The sequence below is a fragment of the Electrona antarctica genome (genome assembly GCF_951216825.1).
Source record: "Electrona antarctica genome assembly, chromosome: 20".
NCBI lineage: Eukaryota > Metazoa > Chordata > Actinopteri > Myctophiformes > Myctophidae > Electrona > Electrona antarctica.
Genome location: NC_136801.1, coordinates 24,257,078 through 24,280,274, shown reverse-complemented (window position 1 = coordinate 24,280,274; position 23,197 = coordinate 24,257,078). Strand labels below are relative to the sequence as shown.

General features: G+C 45.9%; 1 protein-coding gene across 5 annotated transcripts in view; it reads left to right on the top strand.

Annotated features, from left to right (window-relative positions):
- LOC306913450 (rho GTPase-activating protein 21-B-like) overlaps positions 1–23,197 on the top strand; it is a 124,862-nt gene that overhangs the window by 59,441 nt on the left and 42,224 nt on the right. For all 5 annotated transcript variants that reach the window (XM_079490106.1, XM_079490107.1, XM_079490105.1 and 2 more), the window contains 4 exons: positions 829–850; positions 18,133–18,225; positions 20,530–20,608; positions 21,742–21,796. In XM_079490106.1, coding sequence (XP_079346232.1) covers positions 829–850; positions 18,133–18,225; positions 20,530–20,608; positions 21,742–21,796 — 249 coding nt within the window. The remainder of the gene's footprint in view (positions 1–828; positions 851–18,132; positions 18,226–20,529; positions 20,609–21,741; positions 21,797–23,197) is intronic.

The window sequence follows — 23,197 nt, the reverse complement described above, 5'->3', positions numbered from 1 at the left end:
ATTACATAACCCGGCCGTGACTTGGAAGAGAAAAAAAGCACGCCTCATCCTCGCGTGTGTGCGTGTGTGCGTGTGTGCGTGCGTGCGTGTGTGCGCGCACATTCACCAAATTGCTATCATAATTGCTTTTTTTTAGGGATGGGGGTTGTTAAGTAATCGCAGAACCGCACAATTTGAGCAGGGTGGGTTGGGGGGGGGGGGGGGGGAGGCTAGGTGGAGGTCAGACAAGCCTTAGGAAAATCCTCAGGGGAAACGGGGACGTCTTAAAGGATACACAGAGAGCATATGTGTGGCGTTGAAGCGTTGCGGATTAGAGCGCAGGCCCGTGGGTTTGATCCCCTGGGTCCTCCTCGGGGGAAATTAAGGATTTAAGCATGAAGGGAGGAAAAGGAGAGGGGAGAGAACAGTCACTGTTGTTGTGCTGGGAGGGACCCTGGCTTTATTCAACGATGCTCCAGAGGTACTTCCTTGTTGCCTCTGGTCCTCCCGTGTCCTTTTTGTCACATTTGTTCCAATTAGTGGTGTTTAATGACGAGCGAGCGCCCCACCACTGGCCTCCTCTGTCTACGGGGACCTGGGACGTCCCCCTCCGTCACTGTGGGGACCTGGGACGTCCCCCTCTGTCACTGTGGGGACCTGGGACGTCCCCCTCTGTCACTGTGGGGACCTGGGACGTCCCCCTCCGTCACTGTCGGGACCGCTGCTCTCTTCACTCTGTCTTCGTTACGGATGCAAAGCTGCTGACTGAAATAATATCAAATGAAAAGTGATGGGGAGGAAAAAGGGGAATCTGACATTGTCCCATTTTCTTTCTGTTTTCTCTGACAGGACGAAGACAATGGCAGTCGAGGTAAGTGTTGTAAGAGTTGTTTTGTCTTTGATCATGTCTGAATGTGTGTTTACCCCACTGTAACTTTAATGTTCCATCTTTGGACATTTCCCTTTTCTTTTCCTCTCGAGGCGGATGATCTACAAGCTCAGATTGTAGATCAGCTGTTTTTGAGATCGTTTAGAGATGCTTTGCAGATAAGATGTTAAGTATAGCTTGATTAAAGTCTACACTAGTCTGGGATTTATATACCGGGGTTACTAGAGGAACAAAACGTCTCTGTCGGGTGTAAACCTCATTATGTCCAAAAAAACTGTTACTTTTCAGGATTCAAATAAAAAAATGGCAAAAGTACTTTTGATGCTTTTGTGTGACGCTGTAGTATGATCAAGTAGGCCTATAGGGAGACGCTCGGGAGGCATCTTTACTAAATGTCCAAACCGCCTAAGCTGGCTTCTTACCAAGCGAAGAAGCAGCGGTTCTACTCCGAGTCTCTCTCGTGTGACTGAACTCTAGGGGAGATGCCAGCCACCCGTCTGAGAAAACTAATTTCGGCCGCTTGTATCTGCGACCTTATTCGTTTGGGCATGATCCACACCTCATGGCCACATAGCTGTGTCACCTCTAATGTCACCACAATAGACGGTCAGAGTTAGGAGGAGGTGGCCTATTTTTCCATTGTGTCCTTCCTTAGTTCAAACAAAGTAGATGCACTTTGGTGAGCGATGAGCCTATGCTAAAAGCTATGCTTTTCGTGGGTCAAACTGGCATTGATGCCCAGATTGTCATCACGGAGAGTTAGAAATAGAGGAATATATCGACCAGTATTTTATTCTTCTACTAAATAACCATCAAAACATCATCTGTGAATCGTGGACTCGGCACCCAGACATTTTTATACTTGTGTGTGACGCTGTAGTATGTAATGTCAAGCAGACTGTTAACCCATTTTGGGCGGGAACCCCTTTTGGTGTTTTAAACATTATGTTATAATTTAGCTATTGAAAAATAGCAGATCTACAAGCTCATAGCGCGCCACCGAGTGGCGCGCTACGAGCTTGTAGGTCTGCTATTTTTGAAAAATCGTGAAAATATTTATTTCAGAAAACTGGAGGATTTCTTTTATTTTATTTTGAGGTCAGGCCTAAATGCGCTAATTTACGACAAAAACAGATAGGTGGAGATAGGAGGTTTCTGCCCCGACACCAACGCTACACAAAATGTAGCATTTTGCACCAGGCATGATGCAGGGTAAGGAATTGACTGCAGTAGATAAAAGCGGACGGATGCTGTGGATCAGGTTGTGTTCTCTGCAGCTCTGCAGCTCTGCAGCGTGCAGCCCAGTCAGCTGCAGTAATCAGGCTCGCGGGCAGGCAGTGCCATCCTCCGCAGTGTTGTACACTAGTACAGTACAGAGCAGCTGTGAGTCTTCCATCTGCCAAGACTTCAGAGTCCCTCCAGTACTATAGTCCCCCTGCATCTCCATTCCTGTCACGTCTGCGTTTTTTGTGTGCAGTATACAACGCTGACGAAGGCTTCGGCTGCAACGCGTTCGTTGTGTGCTGCTTGTCTGCAGCATGCCATTATACTTAACCTACCTATGGTAAAATAAATAAGTGCCTTAAAAGCTTTTGCCGTGAGTGCTGGATTTCTTCTCTGTGTAAAACGTCTGCGGCCAGGCCATGCAGCGCTGTGTGACAGCAGGCATCACACTATGTGCCGGTCTGGTAGAGCTGCTTGGTATAGACTAGAGCGTCGCAGTCCCGCCCCCTACCAGGGCCCAGGAAATGATTCCCCGTTCATTTTCCTCAAACTTTTCAAAAAGTATTTATTTAAAGACCTTTTAAGCCAACTCGAGTTGTGAGAAATCAAATCAAACGAACAAAATTTTTCGGGCCGAACAAATAATTAGAAAGAAGAAGAAAACGGCAGGTTACAACACTTTTTTTCCCTTGTTTTTCTTCTTTGTAATTATTTGTTTGGTCCAAAATATTGTGTTTGTTGTCATGATTTGTCACGACTCGAGTTGGCTTTGTACGACGCTTAAAAGGTCTTTAAATAAATACTTTTTGAAATGTCTATGGGAAAAATGCATTGGGAATCATTTCCTGGGCCTGGCGTCGTCATGAAAGGGGGCGGGACTGCGACGCTCTACATGTCCTGTCACCTGTGGAACAGTGACTTCTAAAACCTTTCCGTGTCAAGGACCCCTAAATGGGCATGTATAATAATTAGTCAACTAACCTTTCTGATGACTAAAATATGACTGGAACTAAAATGGAATTTTATTTAAAAAAACTATGAGCAAAACTAAATCATTTCTGTAAATTGTAACACTGGCAAAAAAAAGATTCTGCTTTCTCAACGATTAGCGTGACGCAGCCATATCGCTTACCCGTAGTCGGGTTGCGGGGGCAACAGCTCCAGAGAGCTCCAGACTTCCCTCTCCGAAGCAACATTAGTAAATTCATTCTGGGGGATCCCGAGGCTTTCCAGGGGGGCCAGTTTGCGATTGGCTAAATTCCGAGCCCGTGGATATCAGTGCTGTGATTGGCTGAATTCAGGACCCGTGCATATCAGTGCTGTGATTGGCTGAACTCCGGGCCCGTGGATATCAGTGCTGTGATTGGCTACAGACGCCTTATTTTCATTGTACATCATACTTGAGGGGTTTGTCTTTGACAAATAATAGTATACTGTATAGTCAATATTGTAGCCTACCTGGTGTGCAGGCCTAGGTCACAAGATGTGAGGGCCTTGTATCTAATTCCATACAATAGTGGGAGTTGCTGCTTCATCTCTCTCTCTCAGCCAAGGGAAAAGGTTGAAAAACCCTGGTCTATAGAATCAACGGGGTGGCTGCTGACTGGTCCTGCTGTGTGTGATTCAGATGATAGTTATGTGAGCAGACAAAAACAGAGGAGAAATGATGAACCTTGAAGTATTATGAAGGAGGGGTGTGTGTGTGTGTGTGTGTGGGGGGGGGGGGGCAGGGGGGGGCAGTCAACGGGAAACTAGAGCACTGTAGATTCCTGTAAGCCCCCCCTACCGTACCCAAGTGTCCCTGACCAGCACTCTGTGTCACATTCCTACCGCGTGCACGCACACATAGGCCTCCTCTTGTGGCAGAGGAGGAAACCCTTCCTCGTCTTTCTTACTTTTTTCTTTTTTTTATATGTGTGTGTGTGTGTCTCTGGTCAGGGACACTTGGGTACGGTTGGGGGGCCGTTACAGGAATCTAGCACTGCTCCAGTTTCCCGTTACCCTGTACCCCCCCCCCCCCTATACTTCAAGGTTCATAATTGATCCTCCTCAGCGCTATAGTCTCACGTATGAGTCAGTTTCAGTGTCCCAGACTCAACCCCGTTTTCCGCCCCGCGAAGGGAGGGACATTCCCACGAAGGGAGGGGCTGGAAGGAGCGCCGCGGCTTGTGATTGGGTGAGTCAGTGGGGTATAGTCGGCTCAAGCGAACTTTGCATCGTTCGATACGGCAAATCGCTCGCTTTAGCTCGCTTGGTGGTGTCTCTCGTGACTCAAGTTCGCTTGAGATGGCGCCCCTCCGTCACGGAAAGTCCCGCCCACGGGGCATAAAACTATAGTTTGGGTCCAAGACTGCCTGCTATTGTAGTGAAGTCTTCACTGTTTTATAATGGGAGGAACCAAACTCACATCAACTGTATTTGATATAGTTTCATTTATTTTATTTTTTAAATTTGTGATCTTGTTTTATTATGAGGGTACCTACCCTAGGGGACACGCGGAGAACATGCAAACTCCACACAGAAAAGCCCTTTCGGGGGGCACGGTGGCACAGCTGGTAGTGCTGTCGCCTCACAGCTAGAAGGTCCTGGGTTCGATTCCCGCTGGGGACGCTGTGGGTGCGGGGGGCGTGTTCCCTCCTCTGCGTCATCAGTGCCCATACCCGAGGTGGGGTTGGCTGGTCTCTAAACTACCTCCCCCTGGCCAGCCAGGGCACCTGATGGAGGGGAAAGGAACTGGTCGGAATAACCTGTTCCTTCCACACGCTACGTCCGGCCGGGGAAATTCCTCCCTGTCAAGTGAAAATAAGCAGCTTGGATAGCATGCATAGAAGGAATTCAAGCATGAGGTCAGTCCGCTGCCCCCCCAGGTTGGCAGAGGAAGTGTAGCGCCCAGGATTACATTAGATAATTGACACTGGGTGAAAAAATGGGTTGCAAAATCGTGGGATAAAAATTATAAAAAAAAAAGAAAAGCCCTTTCGCCAAGAGTGAGTGTTCCTTAGCCTGAAGTTTGCTGCTTCAATGTAGGCCCACACACCTCAAAGACGTCAACATCCCGTTGACGACTTTGAGGACAAAGAAGTAGTTGAGTTCACACATTGTGTTGCTCGGCCTGAAAGGGCATAATGTAGAATGAACGGAGCGGTGGAAGGAAGGCCTTTATAAGACATCAGTACTGTGTCCAGAAAACTCACAGGTTCGTTGTAGCAGCCAGAGGGTTGCACAACAACACTCACTTTCTGACTTCCTAGCTGTTGTGTAAGCCAGGGTTCCTTGTGGGGGGTCCCCAGCAAAATGAGTTAATATAGGGTCACGATCATTGTAACCACTGGCGCGGAACGCCATTACGTGCATGACCGTGGCACAGAATGAGGTAAGCGAACATTTCTCACTCAAAGCTTTGCCTCTGGAGGTCCTTGGCGCAACATATTTTTTGAGACAGGGGGTCCACGCCGCGGACAAATAAATATCAATGTTAGGGGTTCTTGACATGAAAAGGTTTGAGAAGCACTGGTGTAAAAGCCAAGTGAAATGGACAGACAGACGGACGGGTGGTAAATGGTGAGCTTATGTAAGCAGTGTCACAGGCAAGACATTACCTGCTCTGTGTGATGGTTAAGTTGTTGTTTATCAGAGCCTGACATGTCAGCTGATCACACACTGACGGCGGGACGTGTTCCTCCCGCTACTGAATAAATCTCATGTGTTTATTTTTAGTCGTCAAATCCCCAACGCCATCTGACTCCAAATCCGACAACAACCTACGAGATTATTTTTTTAACCCATTTTGGGGCGGGAACCCCTTTTGGTGTTTTAAAGCATTATGTTATGCTTTAGCTATTGACAAAAAGCAGATCTGGTCTGCAGAGCCTAAATGGGTTTAAAAAATAAAATAAATCCGGTTTTCTTTTATTTTTTGGTACATGACATGGAGCATCTCTCTCATGTGAATTCAAAGGAATGTGAGCCAGTGGTCATCGTCTCCGTCCCAGTCCCAGTCTCCGTGTATAGCCTAGCAGTGGTTCTCAACCCCTCGCACCCAGTAGGGGTCTTCCTTGAGATTTTGATTTGTAAAAGGTCTGTTTTACCCCTTTTACTATCAGCTTTTTGAAGGTATCCAATCTCCAAGCTGAGCTCGGGGTTAGAGATTATGACATGTTGTGGAGTGTGTCTGGGTAGCTCATGGGGTCAAGCTGTGCAGTGAATACCGGGAACTTACGCAATTTAACCCATTTATAGATGTGAGGCCGATTTCTAAAACAAAATACAGTACATTAAGGCGGTTTTATGAAAAACCCGAGGTCTTTATGAGAAACTTCACAGAATTGAATCACGAAACTACGAGGTGACGTCGTGCATGCATTCCCTAAAAGGCTGCTGTGATGTATGTGCTGAGCTGTGATGTGTTGCCCTCCCTCCCTCAGTCAGCTGCACTGCAGTGTATTTGTACTTGATGCTGGGCCAACGTGTCGTTAGGTTGAGGGGAAGGGAGGGGGTGCTACTGACCACATGTTGACTAGCTGGGTGTTGCCACTGGAAATGCTTCATACCCTACAGAAACACACACACACACACACAAACACGCACCGTTTAGGCATGCGTATTATAAGTATGCAACCGTTTATTTGCTTTCACAGCGGTTGTGTACAAAATGAGTGTTTGTTATTTCAAATCGTTCTCTCTCGCTGTCTCTTCCCGGCTTCTCTCTCATTTCTCTCTTTCATTTGTATATATACCGTCTGTCTGTCTGTCTGTCTGTCTGTCTGTCTGTCTGTCTGTCTGTCTGTCTGTCTGTCTGTCTGTCTGTCTGTCTGTCTGTCTGTCTGTCTGTCTGTCTGTCCGTCTGTCCCTCTCTCTCTGTCTGTCTGTCCCTCTCTCCCTGTCTGTCTGTCCCTCTCTCTCTGTCTGTCTGTCTGTCCCTCTCTCTCTGTCTGTCTGTCTGTCCCTCTCTCTCTGTCTCTGTCTCTGTCCCTCTCTCTCTGTCTCTGTCCCTCTCTCTCTCTGTCTCTGTCCCTCTCGCTCTGTCTCTGTCCCTCTCTCTATCTCTGTCTGTCTGTCTGTCCCTCTGTCTCTGTCCCTCTCTCTATCTCTGCCTGTCTGTCTCTGTATCTGTCTCTCTTTGGCTGTGTATTTTAGCAAGCTGTTGAAGGGGAACACACACAAATGAGCCGTGTTGTATTAGACTTGTGTGGACTGTTGGTGCTTCAAGGCAGCAAGAAGAAGAAGAAAATATAAAAGTCCCTCCATCTGTTCAAATATTTGTTCTTCGTTCTGTGTGAAACTTCTCGCCGAAGATATTGGCTTTAGTTTGGACTTTTTCTTTCTGTTTTTTTTCCTCCTCCTTGGTCAGATTGTGGTCAAGCCTCCATGATGGCTGCAGTGGGAGCCTGGAGCACAAGCAAATAGAATTCTCCAGTATTCTCTCGTGACCTTTTAAAACACTCCACCTTCTTTTGCAACGTTGTGTCCAACTCACTCATCCCTCAAAATGCTCTCTCTCTCTCTCTCTCTCTCTCTCTCTCTCTCTCTCACCCCCCCCCCCCCTCTCTCTCTGTGTTTTCCCCTTTGCTTTACATGCCATGAGTTCTTGACTCCTCACTTTCTCCAGGTTTAGTTTCCATCAGCGTGTTGTTATACTCACTGACTATGGATCCATTCGGCTGTAAAAGTTGCACAGACATTTACACCCTCTTACAACCAGCCCGAGCTCACCCAAACACAGATTGGCAATTCCGTACATAGAATACTAGAAAACCCCCAAATCTGTACATATTACACTGAAATCCTCCCCATAGACCGCGACGGAGGGGCGCTGTCTCAAGAATCTACAAAATCTATTGAAAATAGCCGATCTACAAGCTCACAATGCATCGCGCCTCTCCTTTGTAGCGGAAATATTAAAAAAAAACGTTTGACCTACTCACCAATACAAAGGCGGTTTGTGTAATTAGAAAGCCTACTTTCATTAGTGGACGCACTCTGAGCCCCCCCCCCACCTTTGTTTTGGTGCGTAGGAAAAGAACAGTTCCATAGCTCTAATGAAGGCATCAGAGCTAATGCTATGGACCAGTAGCCTGGCTAATAAGCCAGACCGAATCAGCCGTTGGCAAAAGAAAATTACCTGCCGGCGGATTACGACAGTGTGATTTGAGTCTGGCTTATTAGCCAGGCTAATGGACCAGAGCTAGGGTCAGGGTATATTTATTCAAAAGTGTCCAAACATTTTCAATAAAAAAAAAGAAAAACAAATGTATATGTTTGTACAAGGTTGCAGCGCGGCTCCTATTTTTTTAAATGAATAATGCCAACATTGCCAATATATATATATATATATATATATATATATATATATATATATATATACAGTGTATATCAATTTTAATAATATATATTTTTTTAAATTTTAGTCGACGAAATTAACACTGTCACAAAAAATCCCAAGGCACAACCTGATCAGGAAACCATTTTGGGAAGCAACTGCCTTTTGAGTTTTGTTTTTAAAATACTGACCAGCGAAACATTCCATTTCCCCCATAACTGTATCTCCCATTTCCCTGGGTGGGTTTCGGAATTTGGAGTTCTTCGAAAAAAGAAAAAAAACGTGATGGAAAATATGCTTATACTACTACCTTCCTGTCCCTGTAGTGTGGAAAAAAGTACACCAGCTGTGTGTGTGCGTGTGTGTGTGCACATACGTGTGTGTGCGCGCGCGTGTATGTGTGTGTGTGCGTGTGCGTGTGTCAGGCAGGCGGATGTTTTAATGGTGTCCGTCACGCTGGGGCTTTGGCATGTCTGACTCCTGGGTCAGAGCTGTCACAGAACCACTTGTTTATACGCGTGCACACACACACACAAACACACAGGTTCATGTTACTATACTTGTGAGGACATCAACATTTAGGAAGCCGATTTTTATGAAATTACATTGTGCCTATTTGTTTTACCCTATAAGCTGAAGGCTGAAAAATTGCAGATACAAGTCCAATCTCTAAACCTAAATGTCTAATTCTAACACTAAGCCTAACCTGAAGGACCAAGGAAACAGTCCTCGTGTCTATCACAAGCGTCCTCACAAGCACACACACACACACACACACACACACACACACTAATGACCGTTGCAGGCATTCAGGAATGTCAGACCCTCAGGGCTTGTTGTTTGTACATGGAGATGAGCGTGTGTGTGTGTGTGTGTGTGTGTGTGTGTGTGTGTGTGTGTGTGTGTGTGTGTGTGTGTGTGTGTGTGTGTGTGTGTGTGTGTGTGTGTGTGTGTGTGTGTGTGTGTGTGTGTGTGTGTGTGTGTGTGTGTGTGTGTGTGTGTGTGTGTGTGTGCGTGCGTGCGTGCGTGCGTGCGTGCGTGCGTGCGTGCGTGCGTGCGTGCGTGCGTGCGTGCGTGCGTGCGTGCGTGCGTGCGTGCGTGCGTGCGTGCGTGCGTGCGTGCGTGCGTGCGTGCGTGCGTGCGTGCGTGCGTGCGTGCGTGCGTGCGTGCGTGCGTGCGTGCGTGCGTGCGTGCGTGCGCACATACACACAGAGAGGTACACATAATTGCACACATACATGGCACATGTTTACATGTTATCTAGACCCATCCAATCAGAAGAGACCATGAATATCGCAGCTATCATTTAGCTGGACCACTGGTTGAAAACCCCTGCACTGCACTGCAGACTGACTCAGTGAAACCTGTCCAAAGGTCTTTTTCTACTCCGGTGTTTTACTTACTGTCTTGGGTGTTTTCTAAAGCAGTTTTCAAAAGGAGATATTGGGTAGTTGTCTTTGTCTTTGAGAGAGGCAGGTGGATGCCTGAAGAAGGTCAGTAGACCGAAAGCTTGCAAAATAAATACATTGATTGTGCACAGATCTGAGTGTGCGGAGCTTCCCTTTATTTTTTCCATTACCCCTTTGTGACTCTGATTTTACTATGTCATTAATATACCTTAGAGCTGTTGTGTGGAAATAATATAAAGGTTCCCCCATTCTGTGTTTCCTAGAACTGGAGGTCTGAAAAATCACATCTTGATGATGTCATCAAGATGTGTGAGTGGTATGAGTGGTATTCCCCTTTAAGCAGATGAGCGGTGGCTCTTCTTACTTTTTGGTCAGAGAGGCAGGTGGCTGAGTGGGAGAGTGATAAAGGGAATAGCCTCTAATCCATGCAGAGCCGGCCCCAAAGAAACCGGGCCTCTTCCTTACTTCCTTCCCAGGTGTTATCAATGCTGTGCGGAGTGTCTGACGTGTTGGGGAAGTTCCCACCACTGCAGTTCCAGATCCACACACATCTCTCTCTCTCCGTACATGCTCTTGCTCCCTGTCTCACTCTTTGAACCCCCCCCTCCCGTACATCCACACACACAGCCACATGTGACCACAGAGCATCCATGATTATGACAGAGATGAATAGATGGTGGAGGTGGCGATGGATGGTTAGGTTGCGGTAAGGCGGAGGGTTAATGGCAGTGTGCGGCCTTGCGGGCAGCCGTCCCAGACCTCTGCAGAATAACATTATCTAACCCCCAAAACACCAGGAGAGCCAGGGCCCGCACAGCACAGCCAGGACCAGCTGTACGGCCCAGGGCCCGCGGCCAACAAGAGCTTGTCGGGGTCGAGTATTGTACTGTAGAGGCGTGATGAGTGCTGACACTCAAGCTTTGGTTATACTGTATATACTTAGTTGCGTCCAGGTGGCACGCACCGAAACATGGCAGATCTACAAGCTCACAGTGCGGCGTGCTGCAGCTTGTTGTGCGCTTGTGCGATCTATACTTGTATTGGCTTGATGAGCCACACTGACGTGCGTGTATGTGGATTTTCACACATGGATTATTGCGAACCCCTTTTACAGAAATTGTCTTTAAAGTTCCAATTTGGTCTGCTCATTTCTCATTTCTTAGCACCATCACTTCCAATCTCGCTTGTTTAATCCGGTATTCTGTGCAAGTTCTCTATCCTGTTTGGATGAAATATGTATTAACTCCCCCCCCCCAAAAACAAAACAAAACAAAAACAAACAAACACTGTAAATGAGTATTATCAGAATATAGAGCTATTTAACACTGTTACTGAACAAACACTATGTAAATGAGTACTATCAGAATATATAGCTATTTAACACTGTTACTGAACAAACACTATATAGCAATGAGTACTATAATATAGAGCTATTTCATCCTTATTTTAACCAAACTATCACTTACCCTACCTATAACCATTTTGGTTTCTGGAGCCAGCACTGAAACTTTTTTTTCCCATCTATAATTCTGTCCAGCCCTGTGATACTTACTGTACATTGTGCAGCCGCCAGACCACTGGGTCAAACCGCTCATGAAATATGTCTTCACGGTTCCTCAGGTGCCAGATGATGGGATTAGCAAAGACAGAACAGTTTACATGACAGGCAGAACAAAGTGGTGGTGAAACGGTAAACCCTGGTGTGAGAAGAAGAACCAAACAAACCCTCAAACACGTCTGGAGGTTCTTTCGCTAATCTTATTTGTCCCAGGTCTGGCACAGGCGTCCGTCCTCCAGAGGCCAGGTGCTCTTTTCTGGATTAACGTCTACAACAATGCTGTGTTTAGTGCCATGTCCACATCCAGGGTGACATTTGTCCCAAAGCCGGGGGCCGAGAGCAGCTGTGGTCTTTTCAACCGTCATCCTGAGGTCTTTTGGAAAAGGCCTGTGTTCACACAACACTCTCTGTGTGTGTGTGTGTGTGTGTGTGTGTGTGTGTGTGTGTGTGTGTGTGTGTGTGTGTGTGTGTGTGTGTGTGTGTGTGTGTGTGTGTGTGTGTGTGTGTGTGTGTGTGTGTGTGTGTGTGTGTGTGTGTGTGTGTGTGTGTGTGTGTGTTCTTTTTTTAAGTTAATCCATTCTGTATTCTTCGCTTCGGTACAGCAGTCCTGGGACGTTTACAATATCCAAAGCTTTATACTTTCCCACATTTAATCCTCCCTTTATCCAGCTGTGAGCCTCGGAAAACTTCCAGAATCCAATTTGTTTTAGAACAAAGTCATAGATATGGCTCTGGAACCGGCACAGAAAGGGAGGGAGAGAGATAGATAGAGAGATATAATTCACCAGAATAACATTTTTTGACAATTTGGTTGAATGACCTATATTGTTTTTCTTTTTTGATTGATTGAATACTTGTGTATGTGGTACAGGAAGACATTAAGGCTAAAATGGGCACTTGTTTCCATTGTGGTCCTATCGACTCCTACAGTATGTATTCAATTCATCAACATACAGTAGCATTCAAGTTTAACACTATTACATCATGTCATCAACAACTATAAACACTATATGTACATAGAAATGTGGAAATTACATTTTCCTCCCCTCCTGGAATTGGTATTTTCAGGCCATTTTTTTGAAAGAAACCAGTGTTATTTATATTTGGAATAACACTGGATGGATGGTGTCAGGGCGTCCACATGTTGGTGTCAGAGTAGTAGAATGAGAACTTTGTTCGTTCAAAATGTGAGCTTGTGGTATTTTTTAAAATGAGTTTGCCTATTATGGCGTGACCACAATAGAGAGGGTGGAAGTGGTTTACTTTTAACACTATTACACTGATTGTCAGGTCTGAGTGATGAACCAGTGCTGGAAAGTAACTAAGTACATCTTCTTAAGTATGGTACTTAAGTACGATTTTGAGGTACTTATACTTTACTTGAGTATTTCCAATTTCCAATACTTTTACTTCTACTCCACTATCTCAGATCCAAATATTGTACATTTACACCACTACATTTATTTGAATATTATATCTTAGTACTATTTTGATTATTTTTTACAAAACATACAGTAACCACTTCAGCCCTATATACATTTCAGCCATTTGGAGGTAGCCGATGTACAAGCTTGTAGATCTGCTATTTTCAAAAGATTTTTTATAAATTTGATAACTTGAAATGGGACATTCTGCATAATGAGGACTTTCACTTTTGGTACTTTAAGTACATTTTGATACCAATACTTTTTTACACAAGTGCATTTTGAATACCATCATTTTGCTATTTTTTCTATATTGCAGTATTGATACGTCTGCTTAAGTCAGTAATCATGAGAGTACCTTTTTTTCCCCACCACTGGCGATAACTGACATGAACTGTTATTTCATGTCTTCTACCGCCCTCTGCTGGCTCATAAAAATTTGCACCACAATGTGGCTGGCACCCTCTGCTAGCACTGTTTTACATGTTTGACATGTGTCTGGCACCCTCTGCTAGCACTGTTTTACATGTTTGACATGTGTCTGGCACCCTCTGCTAGCACTGTTTTACATGTTTGGCATGTGGCTGGCACCCTCTGCTAGCACTGTTTTACATGTTTGACATGTGGCTGGCACCCTCTGCTAGCACTGTTTTACATGTTTGACATGTGACTGGCACCCTCTGCTAGCACTGTTTTACACTGTTTGACATGTGGCTGGCACCCTCTGCTAGCACTGTTTTACATGTTTGACATGTGGCTGGCACCCTCTGCTAGCACTGTTTTACACTGTTCGACATGTGGCTGGCACCCTCTGCTAGCACTGTTTTACATGTTTGACATGTGGCTGGCACCCTCTGCTAGCACTGTTTTACATGTTTGACATGTGTCTGGCACCCTCTGCTAGCACCGTTTTACATGTTTGACATGTGGCTGGCACCCTCTGCTAGCACTGTTTTACATGTTTGACATGTGTCTGGCACCCTCTGCTAGCACTGTTTTACATGTTTGACATGTGTCTGGCACCCTCTACTAGCACTGTTTTACATGTTTGACATGTGGCTGGCACCCTCTGCTAGCACTGTTTTACATGTTTGACATGTGGCTGGCACCCTCTGCTAGCACTGTTTTACATGTTTGACATGTGTCTGGCACCCTCTGCTAGCACTGTTTTACATGTTTGACATGTGGCTGGCACCCTCTGCTAGCACTGTTTTACATGTTTGACATGTGACTGGCACCCTCTGCTAGCACTGTTTTACACTGTTTGACATGTGGCTGGCACCCTCTGCTAGCACTGTTTTACATGTTTGACATGTGGCTGGCACCCTCTGCTAGCACTGTTTTACACTGTTCGACATGTGGCTGGCACCCTCTGCTAGCACTGTTTTACATGTTTGACATGTGGCTGGCACCCTCTGCTAGTACTGTTTTACACTGTTTGACATGTGTCTGGCACCCTCTGCTAGCACTGTTTGACATGTGGCTGGCACCCTCTGCTAGTACTGTTTTACATGTTTGACATGTGGCTGGCACCCTCTGCTAGCACTGTTTTACATGTTTGACATGTGGCTGGCACCCTCTGCTAGCACTGTTTTACATGTTTGACATGTGGCTGGCACCCTCTGCTAGCACTGTTTTACATGTTTGACATGTGGCTGGCACCCTCTGCTAGCACTGTTTTACACTGTTGGACATGTGGCTGGCACCCTCTCCTAGCACTGTTTTACATGTTTGACATGTGGCTGGCACCCTCTGCTAGCACTGTTTTACATGTTTGACATGTGGCTGGCACCCTCTGCTAGCACTGTTTTACACTGTTGGACATGTGGCTGGCACCCTCTCCTAGCACTGTTTTACATGTTTGACATGTGGCTGGCACCCTCTGCTATAGCACTGTTTTACATGTTTGACATGTGGCTGGCACCCTCTGCTATAGCACTGTTTTACACTGTTTGGCATCTGGCAAAGTGGGGTCCTTGAGAGAGTTCCAGCTAAATGATAATTAGTAATCAAATGGACCCTTATGGGTCTGTAACTCAGAGAGTGTACACATGGAACCAAATGGACCCGTTAGGGTTGAGCTGCTGGGTGTTAGGACACTTTGACAAAGACACACATTGCCTGCGTGGGTCAAACCTGTGTTCTTTTTGTTCGTATAGCTGTGTTTCCTGGTGGTCTTTGTTCAATTCAAAGGAGCTATATTGGAATAACAGTCGGGGAAAGTACATATACAGCATTGTGTTAAACAGAGCTATGTCACATTGCATCGTTATCTACATGTTATATAGAGTCGCAGTCCCGCCCCCTACCAGGGAAATGATTCCCCGTTAATTTTCCTCATAGACATTTCAAAAAGTATTTATTTAAAGACCTTTTAAGACTTTTTAGGCCGAACAAAGAATTAGAAAGAAGAAAAAAGCGGGAGGTTACAACACTTTTTTTGTTGTTTTTCTTCTTTTGTAATTATTTGTTTGGTCCAAAATATTGTGTTTATTGTCATGATTTGTCACGACTCGAGTTGGCTTTGTCCGCGGCGTAACCGTCTTTAAATAAATACTTTTTGAAATATCCATTGGGAATCATTTCCTGGGCCTGGCGTTGTCATGAAAGGGGGCGGCACTGCGACTGCACTCTATATATACAGGGTATAAAGCTTTTTGAAACAAATTAGGCTAAACAACGGCAATCTTTTGCAATCACTTTGGGACAATTGGCAGCATTTTTTTCTCAAAACTATTTAAATAGTATAAACAACAAAAAAGCCTCAGATTTAAATAGTGTTTAAAGGTAGTAGCTCTGTTTATATGTGCATTGTGCAGTAGGCCTGGGTCTAGAGTTCTGTGTGCATTGTGCAGTAGGCCTGGGTCTAGAGTTCTGTGCATTGTGCAGTAGGCCTGGGTCTAGAGTTCTATGTGCATTGTGCAGTAGGCCTGGGTCTAGAGTTCTGTGTGCATTGTGCAGTAGGCCTGGGTCTAGAGTTCTATGTGCATTGTGCAGTAGGCCTGGGTCTAGAGTTCTGTGCATTGTGCAGTAGGCCATGGGTCTAGAGTTCTATGTGCATTGTGCAGTAGGCCTGGGTCTAGAGTTCTGTGTGCATTGTGCAGTAGGCCTGGGTCTAGAGTTCTGTGCATTGTGCAGTAGGCCTGGGTCTAGAGTTCTGTGCATTGTGCAGTAGGCCTGGGTCTAGAGTTCTATGTGCATTGTGCAGTAGGCCTGGGTCTAGAGTTCTGTGTGCATTGTGCAGTAGGCCTGGGTCTAGAGTTCTGTGCATTGTGCAGTAGGCCTGGGTCTAGAGTTCTGTGCATTGTGCAGTAGGCCTGGGTCTAGAGTTCTATGTGCATTGTGCAGTAGGCCTGGGTCTAGAGTTCTGTGTGCATTGTGCAGTAGGCCTGGGTCTAGAGTTCTATGTGCATTGTGCAGTAGGCCTGGGTCTAGAGTTCTATGCATTGTGCAGTAGGCCATGGGTCTAGAGTTCTATGCATTGTGCAGTAGGCCTGGGTCTAGAGTTCTATGCATTGTGCAGTAGGCCTGGGTCTAGAGTTCTATGCATTGTGCAGTAGGCCATGGGTCTAGAGTTCTATGCATTGTGCAGTAGGCCTGGGTCTAGAGTTCTATGCATTGTGCAGTAGGCCTGGGTCTAGAGTTCTATGCATTGTGCAGTAGGCCATGGGTCTTCTAGAGCTCTGTTTATATGTGCATTGTGCAGTAGGCCTGGGTCTAGAGTTCTATGAGGTCCACTCAGTGCAGTGCATTGTGCAGTAGGCCTGGGTCTAGAGTTCTATGAGGTCCACTCAGTGCAGTGCATTGTGCAGTAGGCCTGGGTCTAGAGTTCTATGAGGTCCACTCAGTGCAGTGCATTGTGCAGTAGGCCTGGGTCTAGAGTTCTATGAGGTCCACTCAGTGCATTGTGCAGTAGGCCTGGGTCTAGAGTTCTATGAGGTCCACTCAGTGCATTGTGCAGTAGGCCTGGGTCTAGAGTTCTATGAGGTCCACTCAGTGCATTGTGCAGTAGGCCTGGGTCTAGAGTTCTATGAGGTCCACTCAGTGCATTGTGCAGTAGGCCTGGGTCTAGAGTTCTATGAGGTCCACTCAGTGCATTGTGCAGTAGGCCTGGGTCTAGAGTTCTATGAGGTCCACTCAGTGCATTGTGCAGTAGGCCTGGGTCTAGAGTTCTATGAGGTCCACTCAGTGCATTGTGCAGTAGGCCTGGGTCTAGAGTTCTATGAGGTCCACTCAGTGCAGTGCATTGTGCAGTAGGCCTGGGTCTAGAGTTCTATGAGGTCCACTCAGTGCAGATAGGGCCATTGACTAACCTTCTTATATTGCAGACAGTTCACAAAGTGTAGCTCTGTTTCTACCACCTTTTGTGTGCAGTGGGTGCATATTAGTCTGTCTTCCCCTGGTGGGTGTGGCGGCCTTTCTCTTTTGCAAGGCTGTGTTCATTGAGTCTGTAGCTAGTCAAGGCTTTGTCAACCTCTGCTGAAAACATTTAATTATATTGTGCCACATTTTGTCTGGCATTAATGGCAAGACCGAAGTACTGTACACACACGGGCAAGCAAATGTGTTTATCTGTTATTAATTCTGATACATTTGCACACAAGCTCTCTCTCTCTCTCTCTCTCTCTCTCTCACACACACACACACACACACTCACTCACTCACTCACTCACTCACTCACACACACACACACACACACACACACACACACACACACACACACACACACACACACACACACACACACACACACACACACACACACACACACACAACACACACTCTCTCTGTGACTGGGTGACACCCTGATGGCACATAGCCACACAGCCATATGAAACCCAACTCCCCTGTGAGCCCTGTCAGCATGTCCCCTACCCTGACCTCCACCCTGTGCTGTCTGTCTGTCTGTCCCCCACACTGTCAGCATGTTCCCTGACCTCCCAAAACTGATCTACAAGCTCATCTTCTAGATCTGTGGTGGGGTTGGTCCGTGGGCGGACAAAATCAATACATGTGAAATTGGGGGCTCCTTGACGTGAAAAGTCACTGGTTTAAACAACAATAGGAAGGAAGCCCAAATACAAAAAACAAACAAAAAACTGCCAACTATACAATTATGTACAAGTGACTTTACCGAAAAACAAGCCCAAAGTCGCTTATAGTAAGCAGACTTGGCAACGCTGTTCCTGATGTGAGTGTGACCGACCAATCACCTGTGTGCATGTGCTCCTCTCTCTCTCTCTCTCTCTCTCTCTCTCTCTCTCTCTCTCTCTCTCTCTCTCTCTCTCTCTCTCTCTCTCTCTCTCTCTCTCTCTCTCTCTCGTTGCCAGGGCGACAGCGGAATCGCTTGGAGCCAATGGACACCATCTTTGTCAAGCAAGTGAAAGAGGGAGGCCCCGCCCACGGAGCTGGACTCTGTACAGGTACACACACACACACACACACACACACACACACACACACACACACACACACACACACACACACAGACCCACACACATTTCACGAATGTCATGAACCAAAACTAAACCAAAACTCAAAAATAGCTGATCTACAACCTCGCAACATATTTTTGATGCACAACCCAGCACACAACTTCGGTAGCGGTGTAGTACCAGGGAAATGGTACGCACGCACGCACGCACGCACGCACGCACGCACGCACGCACGCACGCACGCACGCACGCACGCACGCACGCACGCACACACGCACGCACGCACGCACAAGAATAAATACAGACAATGCACACAGACGGACAATTCAAGCAGACATTCAAGCACCACTCAGTCAAGAAAGTCAAGAATGTGTACACACACACACACGTGCGCGCACGTAGGCACACACGGTTCGTGTGGGGGCCGTGCCAGTCACACTCCTGCTGATAAACGGTAAATGGTATGATTAATATATATCGTCGTTTGCTGCCAGGATTTCTCCATAGTTAAGTCTTTCTTTGTGAAGGTGCGGCCAGTCAAAACAAGTACGAAGGTGACATCATAAAGTGGATGGTTGTGGTTCTAACCCCATCCACTCTGTGAAATCCCCCGCGGTTCATTCTATGACTCTCACTTCCGTGAATCGTGTCTTAATGTTTGAAAAAAAGTTTAAAATAACGTCTAAGTGCTAAAATTAAACGGCGGTGGGGGTGGGAACTGGGAAGGAGGCTCTGAATTCCTTTCATGTTGGAATTTTTTTTTTCACATGAGACTAAAACATTGGACGTTCACTTTGTTAAGACAGGGGGTCAACAGGGGGTCCGTGACCCCTAGGGAGGAGTCAGAGTTGTTACAGGGAGCCGCCAAATGTTCGTGTGATGGGACTTATTTTCTGAGGGCGAACTTTAGCCAAAAATAGCAGATCGGCTATTTTCGGCAAAGAAGTTTAGTGTAGCGGAAATAGAGCAGCCCAAGTACAGAGTCAAAGGTCAAGTTTACTATGTATTGAGTGGTTAAATGTCTGAAAATGCACATTAATATGAATCCAACATTTGATAATAGTTCCTAGGACGTCTGTGGACGTCACAAATTGTGTTAATGGAAAAGATTATTTGTAAACAAACACAATGATAGTGCTGTCAAACAAGTCTATAGCTATCTATGAAATCTATGAAAAAGTTTAATCTGCAACACAATTGTACACAATATGTAGTGTAGGGTGTCCCTGCTTCATCTCTCTCAGCTATGGGGTCCTTGTTTGGCTTGAAAAAGTTTGAAGACCCCTTCATTAAGATGATCTCGGTGCCAGTAAAGAGTCAGCATTTTGTAGTATCTTTTGGTAGTATCTTTTGGTCCAACTAACTTTCCAGGGGGTGCCGAAAGGGCCCTGCCACACTGCTGACATTGAAATCATTCAGTTCCCTTCTGTGTGTGTTTGTCTGCTCTCTTTAGTTTCAAACGGGAACTAAAATCCTGGCCCCAGCTGCACCATACTGCCAGTGTTACTGCCAGGTTAGCACAGCGCGCTACAGGAAATGCTAAGTGGCCGAGACAAGTCCTCCAAACTCTCTCTCCTTTTCTGCTTTTATCTCTGCTCCGCTCTCTGGGGACAGGGGAGTACACCGTTTTTCCCACAATTATCTGGTTTCTCCCCCCACCCCCCAACCCTCCCCCCACACGATCTCCTGTCTTCCTGTAAAGATGGCCATCTAGAAGACTTGAATGAATGGATGCAGTGGGCCCGGCCGGCCTGACGCAGGGTCCCGTCTGTAAACAACAAGCATTTTTGGGCGTTTGAGATTCTTGCAGTTGCGTGTCGTCTCGTGAGACTCGGGGCACAGATCTGTCTTCCTCGCGCAGGCAGCGGGGGGGGGGAAATGGTCCTCATTCCGAGACGGTTGGAGAACTCATTGACAGGATTCTAACGGTAGCGCAGGATATATATAGGGCTCTTTGGCTTTGACACATGGAACTGAATTAACGTTTTAAGGATACCAGGACACTTTGACTTGGAAGATGAAAAAGCAAGGCAAACAAACCTCATGCGGTAACTGTTGACGCCTAATTTATATTTGGTTGCGTGCTGGCATTTGCATGCGTAAATAGCAGTTCACAGCAGTTCACAGTTGCACAACTCCAGTAAATAGCAGATCGGCAAGCTTGTCGATCTGCTATTCATGGAGCACGACACCGGCACGCAGCTTAAGTGTAACTGAGGCTTTTACATGCTCATGGTGTCGGTAAAACATCTGTTCTGGGGACGTTAATTCTCTTGTGAATTCTCTACCCAGGGGACCGCATTGTGAAGGTGAATGGAGAGAGCATCATTGGCAAGACTTACTCCCAAGTCATCGCCTTGATCCAGAACAGGTGAGGCTCACAAGACACGGACGGATATTATTCTGTTGGGTGGAAACCTAATCCTGTCCAAAACTGTTACTTTTCAGGATTCGCAAGTAGCAAAAGTAGCAGAAGCTCAAAACGTGTCGCTTCGCGGCACATTTTGAGCTTGTAGATCTGCTACTTTTGATGCTTTTGTGTGACGCTGTAGTTAGTGTAGTTTGATCAAGTAGGACGTAATGTACGAGAAATACGGAGATAAGAGGTTTCTGCCCGACAGCAAGGATATTATGTAAATCTTTCTCGAAGAAGACGCCCAAAGTTCTCCACCTCCTGAACGCCTAATGCTAGGCTTAATATTAGAATCTCAATCTGTCGAGGAGGGAATGAATGTCTGCCACAGGGGAAAACACGCACAGATTTAGCAGGGAATTCCCTCATTCGTGGTCCTCGTGTTGTGCCAGTGTGTGTTTTAGAGTTTAAGTGTCATTCTGTTCACACTCATTTTATTCACCACACCCATTTGATTTCACCATCTGTTAACATTTTAGTCGGTAACTAAAGACCCGACATTGTGATCTGTGCACTTCTAATACTGTAGTAGGTTTTCCTGTGGATTATCATTCATGTAGACACGTTGAAAGGCCCCTTCTTGACTCATGTATTCCAATGTCTTTGCCCTGTCTGTCTCGATTGCTCCGTTTGTCTAATGCAAACACTGGGCCGGGACCCATTTGTGGGTCGCAGACAACTTTGTATGGGTCGCGAGTAAATGTCTTTTTGTTTTAGTTTTTTTAGTTTTTTTTACCATTCAAAGTATTTAAAAGGATTACAAAAAATTATATATCACACATTTTCACAGAAACAAATAAAACGTAGTGGAAAATAGCAGATCTATAAGCTCACAACGTGTCACATTGTGACATGTTGTGACACATCGTGACATGTTGTCAGCTTGTAGATCTGCTATTTTTTCACTAGTTTGTGTTCCAGGGGAGACATCAAATTTCTCGAATGGGTCTCGAGCTAAAACGTTTCGGAAACCACTGTTCTTAACGTATTTCTCTGTCTGTCTGTCTGTCTGTCTGTCTGTCTGTCTGTCTGTCTGTCTGTCTGTCTGTCTGTCTGTCTGTCTGTCTCGCTCTCACATATACATCCAACAGTGCTGATTCTTTGGAGCTCTGCGTGATGCCAAAGGATGAGGACATTCTGCAGTTGGTAAGTGGCTCACCCATAAACGTTGTGTTGCTCTCCAGTAGTTGTAGTTTCAACACTCACCAGACCACTGGTCAGAGGAGTGTGACCAGTTTGTCCCGGCAGTAGCAACCAGCTAGGTTCCATGGTCTATTTTCATTGTATGCAACAGCTATACAACGCTCATAGACCAATGCTACTGTATGTCCGTGTTTTAGATTTAGAAGGGCCACTGACTGGGAAGTCCACACTTCCCAGTAAGACAGCTGACGGTAAAAGGTAGACGTAACGTTATTTGGGCAGCACTGGTTGTCACATGATTTTCACTTTTTATTGTCCTCCTTGGCGTAAATAGAAGCCCAGAGTATTTCCTCTCTATAAACAACAGCCATCTAGATTCCCTCAGAGAGAGAGAGAGAGAGTGGGGGGCTGGGGGGCCATCATGCTCCCCAAGGCACTCTCCTTGAAGTGAACTTCACAGAGAAAGAGGATGGCTCAGTGTTGTGGACCTAAGGACCTATTAGATTAAGGCAGTGGTTCTCAAGGTGGAGGGATTGTGAATCGTTTGTCTTGGCTATGTATGCTACGGTAATATAAATCAGTTTGGTTCCAGGATATAGCCTCACAATCAGTTTAACCACTCCAACCCTCTTTTATACTTTGGGTATTTGGGTAGGAATAGCCAAAGTATCGGTCGTGGGTCAGGCTCACGATGGAAACGTTGCTCTACCAATACAACAATTCTCTTGAAGCAGCAAGTGGCCGTGTGCAGGTCTATTGTCTGTCTCCTCTTCACTATACTTTGGACATTCAAAAATAGCCAATCTACAAAATGTAAATGGTAAATGGTGTATTTATATATAGCGCTTTACTTGTGCATTGCATTCACCCATTCACACACACACACACATTCATAAACCGATGGCGGAGGAAACCATGCAATTAAGGCACCAACCTGCTCATCGGGAGCAATTAGGGGGTCCAGAAGTGAAGATAAAATATTTTCAGATGGGGCTCTGCGGCCAAATACTGTACACGTCAATTTGGGGGTCCTTGACTTGATAATGTTTGATAACCATTGGACTGTTGGTCCATCTATACAGTCTGAGTCAATTTGGGGGTCCTTGACTTGATAATGTTTGATAACCATTGGACTATTGGTCCATCTATACAGTCTGAGTCAATTTGGGGGGTCCTTGACTTGATAATGTTTGATAACCATTGGACTATTGGTCCATCTATACAGTCTGAGTTGGAGATCTTTAAAAATGTGCAGATCGCCTGTATACACTTATACCACATATTGTTTTTTTTTTGGGGGGGGGGTTAGAGCCACTGCTGTAAGAGGTCCAGGCAAAGTATCCTTGAGCAAGACATTTAACTCATTGCTGTGCCAGACACTTTGGACAACATCATCAGATTATG